The sequence below is a fragment of the Myotis nattereri genome (assembly GCF_964212035.1).
Source record: "Myotis nattereri genome assembly, chromosome: 17".
Lineage (NCBI taxonomy): Eukaryota > Metazoa > Chordata > Mammalia > Chiroptera > Vespertilionidae > Myotis > Myotis nattereri.
Genome location: NC_138092.1, coordinates 39545871 through 39558877, shown reverse-complemented (window position 1 = coordinate 39558877; position 13007 = coordinate 39545871). Strand labels below are relative to the sequence as shown.

The 13007-nt window shown below is 42.4% G+C and overlaps 1 protein-coding gene across 1 annotated transcript in view; it reads right to left on the bottom strand.

The window, feature by feature from the left end:
- Positions 1 to 4129: 4129 nt before the first annotated feature.
- Positions 4130 to 13007, bottom strand: part of TERF1 (telomeric repeat binding factor 1) — a 35308-nt gene continuing 26430 nt past the window's right edge. The window contains exons 9-10 of the mRNA XM_081111005.1: positions 11359 to 11465; positions 4130 to 4554 (exon numbers count right to left, since the gene is read on the bottom strand). Coding sequence (XP_080967131.1) covers positions 4378 to 4554; positions 11359 to 11465 — 284 coding nt within the window. The 3' untranslated portion in view covers positions 4130 to 4377. The remainder of the gene's footprint in view (positions 4555 to 11358; positions 11466 to 13007) is intronic.

The following is a 13007-nucleotide window of genomic DNA, read 5'->3' as shown; positions in this document are numbered from 1 at the left end:
AACTGCAAGTTGATTTAGAAAGTGAAGTCCTGGCCATTCTGAGGTGTAAGCAATCTGGTGAAGAGCATATTGATACAGAAATGAAACTGCTAGGCCAAGGCGACAGCTGGACATACACATTTACCCTCTCTCCTCCCCCAAGTCCCACTGACATTACAGGAGGAAGGTGGTGTGAAAATCAGCCCAGAGATTTTGAAGACTGAAAAACAGGATTCCACTGATGAATAATCAGAACTGAGGGACTATACCAGGGGTGGGCAAACTTTTTGACTCGAGGGCCACAATGGGTTCTTAAACTGGACCGGAGGGCCGGAACAAAAGCATGGATGGAGTGTTTGTGTGAACTAATATAAATTCAAAGTAAACATCATTACATAAAAGGGTATGGTCTTTTTTTTCAATAGTTTTATTCATTTCAAATGGGCCCGGCCCGCGGGCCGTAGTTTGCCCACGGCTAGACTATACCCTTTAGAATGTGTAGAAAAGAAAGTGGAATCAGAGGTGAGAGCCATTCTTCTTGGGATGGAGAGGTCCCACTGAGCACCAATCAAGGTGAATTTTTAAAAAATCCTCAACCTGAGAGACAAATGTATGAAATTTAAGGCCTAGAACTCAAAGGCAAGAGTCAGCAAACTTTAGACTAAATCTTGCTGGCTGTTTTTGTAAACACAGTTTTATGGGAACACAGTCATGCCCACTCACATACATGGCTAATTCCAAGCAGAGCTGACAGACGGAACAGACCACAAAGCCTAAAATATTGTACCTGGCTCTTTACAGGAAAAGTTTGCCCACCCTCTGGCTTACACCATTAACTATTTTTTAATTGATTTGAGAGGGAGAAGAGAAACATCAATCTACTGCCCCCTGCATGCCCCCTACTGGGGATCAAGCCCACAACCCTGGCATGTGCCCTGACTGGGAATAGAACAGGCAACCTCTTGGTGCATGGGATGGTGCTCAACCAACTGAGCAACACTGGCCAGGGCTAATGTAACCACTGATGTGGTTAGATTCAGGTATACTTTCTTTTTTCTGTTTGTCCCTGTGATTTTGTTTTTGCCCTCCCTCTTTGCTCTTTTAGATTTGAATAATTTTTAATATTCCATTGTAATTTATCAATTGGGTATATAGCTATATTCTTTTAAACGGTTGCTCTGGGGTTTCAATATCATAGCTAACTTTTCAGTTTGAGTTAATATGCTTAATATCACACTGCATGTTAATCAGAAAGTCATTGCAGCAATAACTGAAAACAACTCTGAGACTGAATATAGACAGACACTATTTGACCTTCATATGACAACAAACTGACCCACAAACTCTGCAGCAACCAGTTGAGGACGCCAAAGCAAACCTGTACTGCAATCCACTGACAGTCAGGGCTTTGTCAATGGCTGCCAACATCCCTATTCTTTGTCCCCACTATCAACTCAGAACCAATCAGAGAAAGCCAAGTATGTTCTCCAAAACAATCACACAGGATGCCGCTGCTAGCTGGCCAGTTTCCAGCTTTCTCATGCCAGTGACCTCTAGCCAGGGCCGGCCTGCTCTCTCCTTTTCACTCTAAAGCTTTCCCACTATAAAACTCTGCCTGCCCAAGTCTCCGCCAAACACAAGTGATGGTGACTGACTCCCTTGCTATACAAAGCTCTGAGTAACATGTGATATATTTACACAATGGAATACTACTGGGCCATAAAAAAAAGAAGGAAATCTTACCTTTTGTGACAGCATGGATGGACCTGGAGAGCATTATGCTGAATGAAATAAGCCAGTCAGAGACAAGTACCATATAATTTCATTTATGTGGAATCTAATGAACAAATAAGCTAACAAAATAGAAACATACACATAAGTACAGAGAACAGACTGACAGCTGTCAGAGGGGAGGAGGGTTGGGTGAAAGGTGAAGGGTTAAGCAAAAAAACCCAAAACTCAGACAACAGTATGGTGATTACCAGAGGAAAAAGGGTGCTGGGGAGATAGAAAAGGGTAAAGGGGGGATAGATGGTGATGCAAGACTTGACTTGGAGCGGTGAACACACATTACAATATACAGATGATGTATTATAGAATTATACACCTGAAACCTATATAATTTTATTAAGCAATGTCACCCCAATAAATTAAAAAAAAAAAAAGCGGAGTAAACAGCCTATTTGCTCTCATTTTTGAGTGGTCTATCTTTATTCCCACAACTCAAATGCTCAACAGTGTAATAGGTAAATAACTGATATGTGTTACTGTACAGAAATGAAAATGAACAAGCTACAGCTACATATAATATAAATATGTTGAGTGAAAGAAAAAATAGCCAAGAATACATAGAATAATTCATTTAGTTTCCTTAAATGCCTCAAGTCAGAAAGAAAAACAAGACATTCTGCCTTTGCAGATTAGCTCCAAGTTGGGGTGCTCATTCAATGCTTAGCCAGGCTACTTACCACCTGTGCTGTAGCCTTCATTTCACCTCCAGCATACGAGAAGCCCAAAGATACTTCACTGGTGGAGGCCTAGAAACCTCTCAGGTGTTTTCTGAGACTGTCCAGTTCTGGGCATGTGCATGGCCTAGATTTTCTGGTTCAACTCCAGTCCTTCAAAGCCCTCATCCCATGAATCGTCCTCTCAAGATTTCCAGCCAGTCTGCTGCCTGCCTCCTCTGCTTTCCCTAGCCCCAGGCAGGCTGTAGGTAATATTTTTAAGGCTGAGAATTCAGAATGGGCAAAACAAAGGCAAATCTCTGAATTAAACCACCACAAAGGTCAAAAGACACCACCACAATTCTGAGTATAGGGTCTGCGCTGCCCTGTCAAGCTACACCAAGTAATATACTGTAGTTTTAGAAAAGTTTATATTGGGATACTTTTAACAAAAAAGATATAGAAAAAAATATTTGGGGAACCTGGAACAAGTGTACATGGGACCTCTTTGTATTATTTCTTACAACTACATGCGCATCTACAATAATCTCAACAAAAATTTCAATTTAAAAAAGTAATTCAGAAGATTCAGATTTAAGATGACAAAATTTAAAAATTCATTTATTTTGCTCTCCCTTTCTGTTTCCAAAAGTTATATGATAAAAATCTGTTTTAATTAACTCTAACCTCGCTCTTTCTAAATAAGAAAGTACCACACTATAGAATCGATAGCAATCTGTTTAAAAGATTACTTAGCGGCCTAGATTTATTTACAGCATGTTTGAAATGAGGAAGCTGACTTACAGGTCCACGCTGGCTCATGCTGCCTGCTTTGGCACTTACTTCCATTTTACATAAGTGCTCAGATGCTTAAAATCGCAGAGCTACTGAATGACGTATCAAAATGTCTGCAATAAACACAGTGACAGTAACCAGTCTAACAAAACAGACCAAGCCAGGAAGCACAGAGTAATCACCCACATTTCTGTTCACTCTCTGTATAGGATAACAAATTCAGGAACAATGGGAAAGTCATGTATAATGCAATAAGAAATGAAATACAGATTACAAAATACTATCATTTAACTTTTTATGCATATACTTCACTATTTTCACTCACTTGTTAAATGAAGCACATGTAACTCAAAATGCTAAATAACTATATTAATTTTTTACTAAATTCTCTAAAGAATTAAATGTTGGTGAAAACTCAAAACTGTCTAGTAAAGTATGTATGACCTTGTTTAGTATTTATCATACATGTAAAAATGATCATGGTTAACATCAGTGTAAGCATTTACAGAACATTATTTAGGCACACTGTTGATATATTAAACAAAAATATCAGAGAAAATATTTATGACACCAGGTTATAAATAAGCTTTACTTAAAACCATCTTTGTTAAAGTTTTAACATTGGAACAAAAGTCAAATATACCTAAATGAGACATGAAGCAAATCTTGTCCTATGGGTATTACTAGTTAAGAGTTTTCTTTTATATAAAATTACTGAAAGGAAAATTTAAGTATGTTAAAACCCAGATTACTTTGTATCATGCTATAAACAAATGTCTTAGTAATTACTATATCAAGGCCATAAATCAAGTCAATACCTCTTACATGAAAGGCCCATTATTATTCACTGATTTACAAACTTCACCTTCATGTGTATGTTCTGGAGTTGAAGTCAGCAGACAAACACAGAACAGGTTAACAGAAATATATTTTTTCTCTCACTATGTTTTCATCTTTTTTTACTGGTACAGGATTTGGGGGTGAGGTAGTGAAAGCATCAAGGTTTGACAAATTTACATTTTATCCAAGTAAAAAGGATCTTAAATAAAAATACTAAATGCTTTAAACAAAAATGTTAACACAGATTAATGACCACCAAGTTTCAAATAAAACGTGATGATCAAAATATGTAATTGTCCTTTCATCAACTTTTACACATTCAGTCATCACTGTCTGAGCAAATCAGTTTTAGCTTCTTCATAGTCCTCCATCTGTCTTTTAACATAACACTTGTTCGATTGTTGAATTTATAATGTAATAGTATTTTAGACCAGTTTCCCTCTCCGTATTTCCTCACGCCAGATCTCAGATTCTTGTCTTCTTCCCAAAGCCATGCCTTTTGATAAAAAATTAAAGTTATTCAGAGAAACAATTCTTTATATTTTTTAATGAGGTATAACTGACAAATAATATATTAGTTTCATTTTACATAAGTGCTCAGATGCTTAAAATCGGAAAGCTACAGAATGACAGAGCTAAAAGTAAAACCAGACACTAGTGGTATCAGATTTTTTTTGGGGGGGGGGGAGGGGGTGGGGGAGGTGGGCATAGTAAACAATGACAGACAATATCATCTATATGCTATTTTAAAAATTATGTAGTTGATATCCCATTTTGTTTTGAATACAAAGACATGAACTGTTTTCTCAAATATATCCATAAATAACACCGACTCCATTTGAAATTGTTGCCCAAAAAACTACAGGGAAAGATCAATTAAAAGTATGAGGCAGAGATGTCTAATTTTTGGATCAATATGCAAAGAACTTAAAAATATTAATTTAGACCTCAGAACAAGAAGAGAAAAAAAAATGAAGAAAGTTAACAACTCTTCTTAGATCCATCAGAGAAGTAATGTCACTCGACGTAAACTGGTGCCCTGAACACTAGAAAGCCACAAAAGTGGATACAGAAAATCACAGCTGGCTAGGAGCAGCTCACAGCTGGTGCCAGTACTGGTAGAAATTTTTAACTGTGATGAACAAATTGATGGAGGCTCACTACAGACAACCTTCAAATAAAAAATTCTAGGGTACCACATTAGCCAGTTTGGCTCAGTGGATAGAGCACTGGCCTGCAGGCCAAAGGGTCCCGGGTTTGATTCCAGTCCAGGGCATTTATCTCAGTTGCAGGCTCCTCCCTACCCAGGCCCAGTTGGGGTGCGTGCCGGAGGCAACCAATCAGTGTTTCTCTAACATCGATATTTCTATGTCTTTCCCTCTTTCTTCCACTCTCACTAAAAATCAATGGAAAAATATCTTCGAATGAGGATTAAAACAACAACAAAAAACTCTAGGGTCCCAATCTTAGTGGGGTCAAACTTCTGTGAGTTTTACTTCCACCAGATTATCAGGGTGAAGAGGAGGGAAAAAGTAGTCATTTTGAAATACATTTAGAGCATTCTGTTCTCATTAACAAAAGTATGCCCTGAAGAGACACCAATTTGCCAAGCCTAAATTGACATGTAGAAACACTCAATTCCAGTCCTCTCCAGTCTTCCACGTAGGGAAAGGAAAATATCAAACTTCAGCCCCTTCTAGCCTTCCTATTTCACCCAAGGGGGGAAATAAAAGCTGAGAAGTGCATATGAAGGTCTTAGCCTAGGACAAAGGATCACTAACAACAATCACAAAATTACAGAATGCTTCCTTTCCCCCTCCCCCATCTTACCACATTATCTCATCTCCTGTATAACAACTGCCTCAACTGAAAGAGCTGCCTTGGACCATCACTAAGAAGAAGTCTCTAGGAAAATCCAAATGCAATAAGGAAGATAAAAACAAGACAATTTTAGCTCCTGGCATTTATAGCTACAGCAAATAGTAAATAAAGCATAATTCTTCACCAGACGAATATAAAACCTCACAATAAAGGCCAATTTACCCCAGTTCCTTTGATACATGTCCAGCTATCAACAAAAAATGATTAAGAAAAACTAAAAGGTGAAAAACACAATCTGAAGGGATAAAGCATCAGAATCAGCTATAGCAAAAATTTTGGCATTATCAGAGTGGGAATTTAAAATACTTATGATCAATATGCCAAGGCTCCAGTGGACAACATACGAACAGGATAAATATAAGTAGAGGAATAGCCAAGAACTGTGGGACAATTACAAAAAGTGTAACATACACATAATAGGACACTGAAAAAAGGGAGAAGGCACAGAATAAAGATTTAAAGTAATAATGGCTGAGAATTTCCCAAAACTAATGACAGACACCAAAACAGGTCCAGGAAGATCAGAGAAAACAAAGTAGGAAAAAAAAAAGTGTGTGTGTGTATATGTCTATCTATCTATCTATCTATCTATCTATCTATCTATCTATCATCTATCTATCTATCTTATACTAGGGGCCCGGTGCACGAAATTCGTGCAGTGTGTGTGTGTGTGTGTGTGTGTGTGTGTGTGTGTGTGTGGGGAGTGTCCCTCAGCCCAGCCTGCCACCTCTCACATACTGGGAGCCCTCAGGCGTTGACCCCCATCACCCTCCGATCGCCTGATCGGCCCCTTGCCCAGGCCTGACGCCTCCGCCAGAGGTGTCAGGAATGGACAGGGGACCCCCATCTCCCCCCGATCACTGGCTCTGGCCTCCGCCCAGGCCTGAGGCCTCTGGCCCAGGAATCATGCCTGGGCAGGGGACTCCCATCTCCCTCTGATCGCTTGCTCCACCCCCCGCCCAAGCCTGACGCCTCTGACCCAGGCTTCAGGCCTGGGCAAGGGGACCATCATATCCCCCCAATCCCCGGCTCTGCCCCCCACCCAGGCCTGATGCCTCAGCCAGAGGAGTTGACCCTCATCACCCTCCGATCACCAATCACCGGATCGGCCCCTTGACCAGGCCTGAGGCCTCTGGCAGAGGTGTCAGGCCTGGGCAGGGGACCCCCAGCTCCCTGCGGTTGCAGGCTCCGCCCCTGCCCAGGCCTAACGCCTCTGGCCCAGGCAGCGGGGGGCGCCGCGATCGTGGGCTTCGCTTTAGGCCCAGGCAAGGGACCCCTAGCTCCTGGGACTGCCAGCTTCGACCGTGCCCAGCTCCCATCGCTGGCTCCACCCCTACTTCCTGCTATCACTGGCCAGGGCGGCAAAGGCGCCTGATTCTCCGATCATGGCTGGGGATCGGAGCCCCAGCTCTTAGCTCCCCCTGGGTTTCCGATCACTGTCAGTGGCAGGGGGCTTCTTCCTGCTTTCCCTTTCGCCTCCCTGCATTGTGCCTACATATGCAAATTAGCCGCCATCTTGTTGGCAGTTAACTGCCAATCTTAGTTGGCAGTTAATTTGCATATAGCCCTGATTAGCCAATGAAAAAGGTATCGCTGTACCCCAATTACCATTTTTCTCTTTTATTAGTGTAGATAATAAAAGGCTAATATGCACTCAACACAGGTGCTGCCCCCTGGTGGCCAGTGCGCTCCCACAGGGGGAGCACTGCTCAGCCAGAAGCTGGGCTTACGGCTGGCGAGCATGGTGGCGGGAGCCTCTCCTGCCTCTGCAGCACCACTAAGGATGTCTGATGACTAAGGCCTGCTCCTAAGCCATCAGTTGGACATCCCCAAAAGGGCTCCCAGACTACAAGAGGCGCAGGCCAGGCTAAAACCTTCATATGCACTTCTCAGCCCCTCCAAGTGCACAAATTTCATGCACTGGGCCTCTAGAGTGTGTGTGAGTGAGAGTGTGTGTGTGTGTGTGTGTGTATAACTACACTTTGGAACATCATATTCACAGTGCAAAAAATCAAAGACAAAAATATGTAAAACTATTGGTGGCATAAGTTCAGCATTTCCTCATTCTCTTTTGGGAATTCACCCAACAACAAGGAAAGAAATAAAATCCCAAACTCTGATAAAGTTAGAAGACCCCCTCTGACCTGAACCATAATAGGTGAAAGGGATACATATCAGTGGAAATTGATGAAAGGTATATGAGAAAACAGGGTACAGTCACCCTGCTTACAGATCGCTGCCTGTGGTGAACACTTCCAAAGTAAGAAACACATCCCGAGGTGCACACACTCAATCCCTGGTCTGCAACAGCAAGAGCCTCCCTCAATCTGCAATAGTTCCAAAAGTAGAGGTGATGAGACTAAATAAGGAATCACACAGATAAGCAATATGTGCAGGAAGCAAAGCAAAAGTAGTTATTGCTTGCTATGTACACTGGGAGAGAAGGCAAGGACAAAATAAGCTTCAGTCATAGGAGATATTCCTATAGCCTGGAACTGGACCCTAGCTCTAACATCTCAATATAAACCATTTGCAAAAAACTTACTAGTATCAAGAAAAAAAAATCGTATTTAACACAGAAGAGTAAGAAAAAGGTATAGGATCACTTTCTATTTCCAGCAATGATAGGACAAAGACCAGATTTATTCACCTGCTGTAAACAACTAGAAAATCAGACACAATTCAGGAAACAATGTTTTTAGACACTGGACAGATGGTACAGGACTATATTCATTCAGAGGGAAATAAGTGAAGTGAGTCTTAAAACTGACTAATCTTAACTTTCTGAATAGAAAATTTTCATACCAAAAGTATCTTCTTCTTCTTCTTCTTCTTCTTTTTTTTTTGCACAGAAGAACCTTATTTAAATTGGACCTCTATCAGGAAAATCCTGTCTAATAAAAGGCTAATATGCAAATCGATCAAACAGTGTAACAACCGGTCGCTATGACGTGCACTGACCACCAGGGGGCAGACGCTCAATGCAGGAGCAGCCCCCTGGTGGTCAGTGCACACCCACAGGGGGAGCACTGCTCAGCCAGAAGCTGGGCTGACAGCTGTGGTGGGAGCCTTTCCCGCCTCCGCAGTAGTGCTAAGGATGTCCGATCACCATCAGTCGGACATCCCCAGAGGGCTCTGGGACTGCGAGAGGGCGCAGGCCAGGCTAGGGGAACCCCCACCCCCAGTGTACGAATCTCGTGCTCTGGGCCTCTAGTCCTATATAATAGAGGTAATATGCAAATTAACTCTCACACCCTCACAAGATGGCTGTCTATGACCAGGCTGGCAGGGGGTTTAGTGAGGGACGACCAAATGACTGAACAAGCAGGCTGCATGGGGCGAGCAGGCCAAAAGGGGGGAAGTTGGGGGTGAACAGGCCGGCAAGGGGGGCAGTTAGGGGTGACTAGGCCAGCGGAGGGGGCAGTTAGGGGCAACCAGGACCGGGGGGGTGGGCAGTTAGGGGTGACCAGGCCAGCAGAGGGAGGCAGTTGGGGGCAACCAGGCTGGCAGGGGCGGCAGTTGGGAGTGATCAGGCCAGCACGCAGAGGCAGTTAGGGGCTACCAGGCAGGCATGCAAGGTGAGTGATTAGGAGCCAGCGGCCCAGGATTGTGAGAGGGATGTCTGATTGCTGGTTTAGGCCCGATCCCTGGTGTCCTGGGTTGGAGAGGGTGCAGGCTGGGCTGGGCTGGGCTGGGCGGACCCCCCCCCAACCCCCGTGCACCAAGCCTCTAGTACAGCGGTTCTCAACCTGTGGGTCGCGACCCCTTTGGGGGTCGAATGACCCTTTCACAGGGGTCGCCTAAGACCATCGGAAAACACATATATAATTACATATTGTTTTTGTGATTAATCACTACGCTTTAATTATGTTCAATTTGTAACAATGAAACTGGGGGTCACCACAACATGAGGAACTGTATTAAAGGGTTGTAGCATTAGGAAGGTTGAGAACCACTGCTCTAGTCCTATCTAATAAAAGAGAAAGACGGTAATTGGCGTACGACCGCTACCCTTCCCATTGGCTAATCAGGGAGATATGCAAATTAACTGCCAGCCAAGATGGCGGCCGGCAGCCAGGCAGCTGATGCCAACAGGGAGGCTTGCTTGCTTCAGTGACGGAGGACTCCAACGTTCCCCGCCTGACTTGCCGGCCTCTCAGCTGCAACTCTAAGCAAGTATGTTGCAAATACAGAAGCTAAGAAAACCCCAGAAACCTGCTTTACTCAGCTGGGCTTCAGCCAGCCGGACCGCAACATTGTATCAAATACAGACAGTAAACAAAGGCCAGAAACCTGTTTTCAGCAGCCGAGGCCTCAGAGCTAAAGCTGGCCCAGAATAAAAGAGAAAAAAAAAGAAAAAAAGGAGCGGTTGGGAGCTTCAGTCACCCGTCAGCCTGAAAACGGCCCTCAGCTCCTCAGCCAGACTGGCCAGGCACCCCAGTGGGGACTCCCACCCTGATCCAGGACACCCTTCAGGGCAAACCAGCCAGCCCCCACCTGTGCACCAGGCCTCTATTCTATATAGTAAAAGGGTAATATGACTCCCGGCACCGTGGAGCAGCAAGGCCTCCCGGCACCAGGATCAGCGTGACAGGGGGCAGCACCCAAAGCCCCTGATCGCCCTGCGGCTCTGTGTGTGACAGGGTGCAGCGCCCTAACCCCCTGATGGGCCCTGCTCTGTGCATGACAGGGGGCAGTGCCCCAAACCCCTGATTGACCCTGCTCTGTGCATGACAGGGGGTGGTGCCGCAACCTCCCCATCGACCCTGCCTTGAGTGTGACAGGGGACGGTGCCCCAACCCCCCAATCGACCCTACCCTGAGTGTGACTGAGGGTGGCATCACAACCTCCCGATCGCCCTGCTCTGTGCATGACAGGGGGTGGCGCCCCAACTCCCGAATCGGCCCTGCTCTGAGCCTGACCAGGGGCTGCACCTAGGGATTGGGCCTTCCCTCTGCCACCTGGGAGCAGGCCTAAGCCAGCAGGTCGTTATCTCCGGAGGGGTCCCAGACTGCGAGAGGGCACAGGCCAGGCTGAGGGACCCCTCTCCCCCACAAGTACACAAATTTTTGTGCACCGGGCCTCTAGTATGAATATAAAAAGTTACATATGTAGATTTAAGTCCCACCTTACATCTGATGAACTAACTTTATGATAGTTTAACAATAAGTTTAATTAATGTCATTATCAATACCAAACAAGACTATTTTTAAAATGTGGTTGAAGTATTTTCTTGGAACTTTGAATAGGCAGATTGGTCAATTATACTAAGATAGCAAAATCAGAGAAAGCCAAAAAGAAATATTTTACACTCACGATTTTTTTTAGAGTTGAAAAGAAACAATGTGAAATAATCACAATTATTCAAGTTATGACTTGACTGTCCATTAAGTATTATTGTGAAATAATGAACAAATACCTGTTTTTTTCTAGATCGATCATTTTTAGAAGTTTTTGGCTGATTGTTTAAAACATCCATTCTGTTTCTTTCAGTGGCTTGTCTGCTTCTCTCTGTCTTTCTTCTACCTAAAAGTAGAAAAACTGCTATCAAAAATTGTTTTACATTAGAAGAAAAAGAGGAATTGCATTTTAAAAGATTACAATAAAATTCTTATTTTTTAGCGATTTTTAAAGGGAAATAATTCTTTGTGCTTAATTCCCCCCAACTTTGAATCTTTTTTTTAAAAAATATATTTTATTGATTTTTTACAGAGAGGAAGGGAGAGGGATAGAGAGTTAGAAACATCGATGAGAGAGAAACATCGATCAGCTGCCTCCTGCACACTCCCCACTGGGGATGTGCCCGCAACCAAGGTACATGCCCTTGACTGGAATCGAACCTGTGACCCTTGAGTCTGCAGGCCGATGCTCTATCCACTGAGTCAAACCGGTTAGGGCCCAACTTTGAATCTTGAAACAGCATGGCACAGTGCAAGGATAAGTACTAGAAAATCAGAGGGGGTGTGTTTTGAATCTTGATTACTTTGCATGCCTTTAAACAAGTCATCTCACCTCCCAGAGCCTGCCTTTTCATCATCTGTTAAAATTTCTTAGGATCATATTTAAGAAGTATTTGATACAATGTTTTATGTGTAAATCTTTCCTCATCCCTTCTTTCTTATTCATAGTTTAGTAAAACAAGAAATGTATATGTAACTGAAAAGACATAGAACTAATTATTGTAAGAAAATTTTTATATAGAAAACCTAAAAGAATCTAAAAATAGAATTTAAAAGGGTTTAGCAAGATGGGTAGATAGTAAACTATTATTTAATGGTTAGCTCAATAAACAAAACTAAATAAAATTTCTGTACATTAACAACAAACAGTTAAAATATCTAATTAAAAGAACTGAAAGATAATATTAACAGTAACAAAAATGTAACATTCTTAGGGATAAACCTAGCAAAAATAATCAAGACCTATACGTAGTAACTCATAAAGCATTATTATATATGTGTGTACACCTACATTATAAGAAAATATATACGAATCTAAATACAGAAATACATCTTTTGTTCATGCACAGGAAGATATCATATAATTGTGTCAATTCTCTCCAAAATTATCTATTGTCACAATGCAATCTCAAATTAAAATTTCAACAGGGTTCTTTGTAGAATTTAAGATTATTCTAAAATTATGTGTGTTAGGAGAGGTAGTTCACCATGGACCCTGAGCATCCCTACAGTTCTTGCTGAATGTACAAGGCTGACTTATTTCCTGACACCAAGCAGTTTCTGTAGTTAGACAAGCACCTAACTAGGTCAAGGGAACCAAATTATTTTAGTTTAGAATTATAATTCCTAGGCATTTTGTAGCAATAGATTTAGAAAAACAGCTTTGAAACTTAAACAACATGAAGCAAACATTTCTTTGAATTTAACTTTACCATCTTTAAAATGAGGATAATGATAATATCTATGGGTGTAAATGATTTTGAGCTGCAATATACAGATATTAGCTAATAGTGGCCATGAAAGCAGCCATTAATTTATTCAATTAATATTTACTGTAGGCCTACTATGTGCCTGCCATCAAATTGATACCATATATATATTAGAGAGG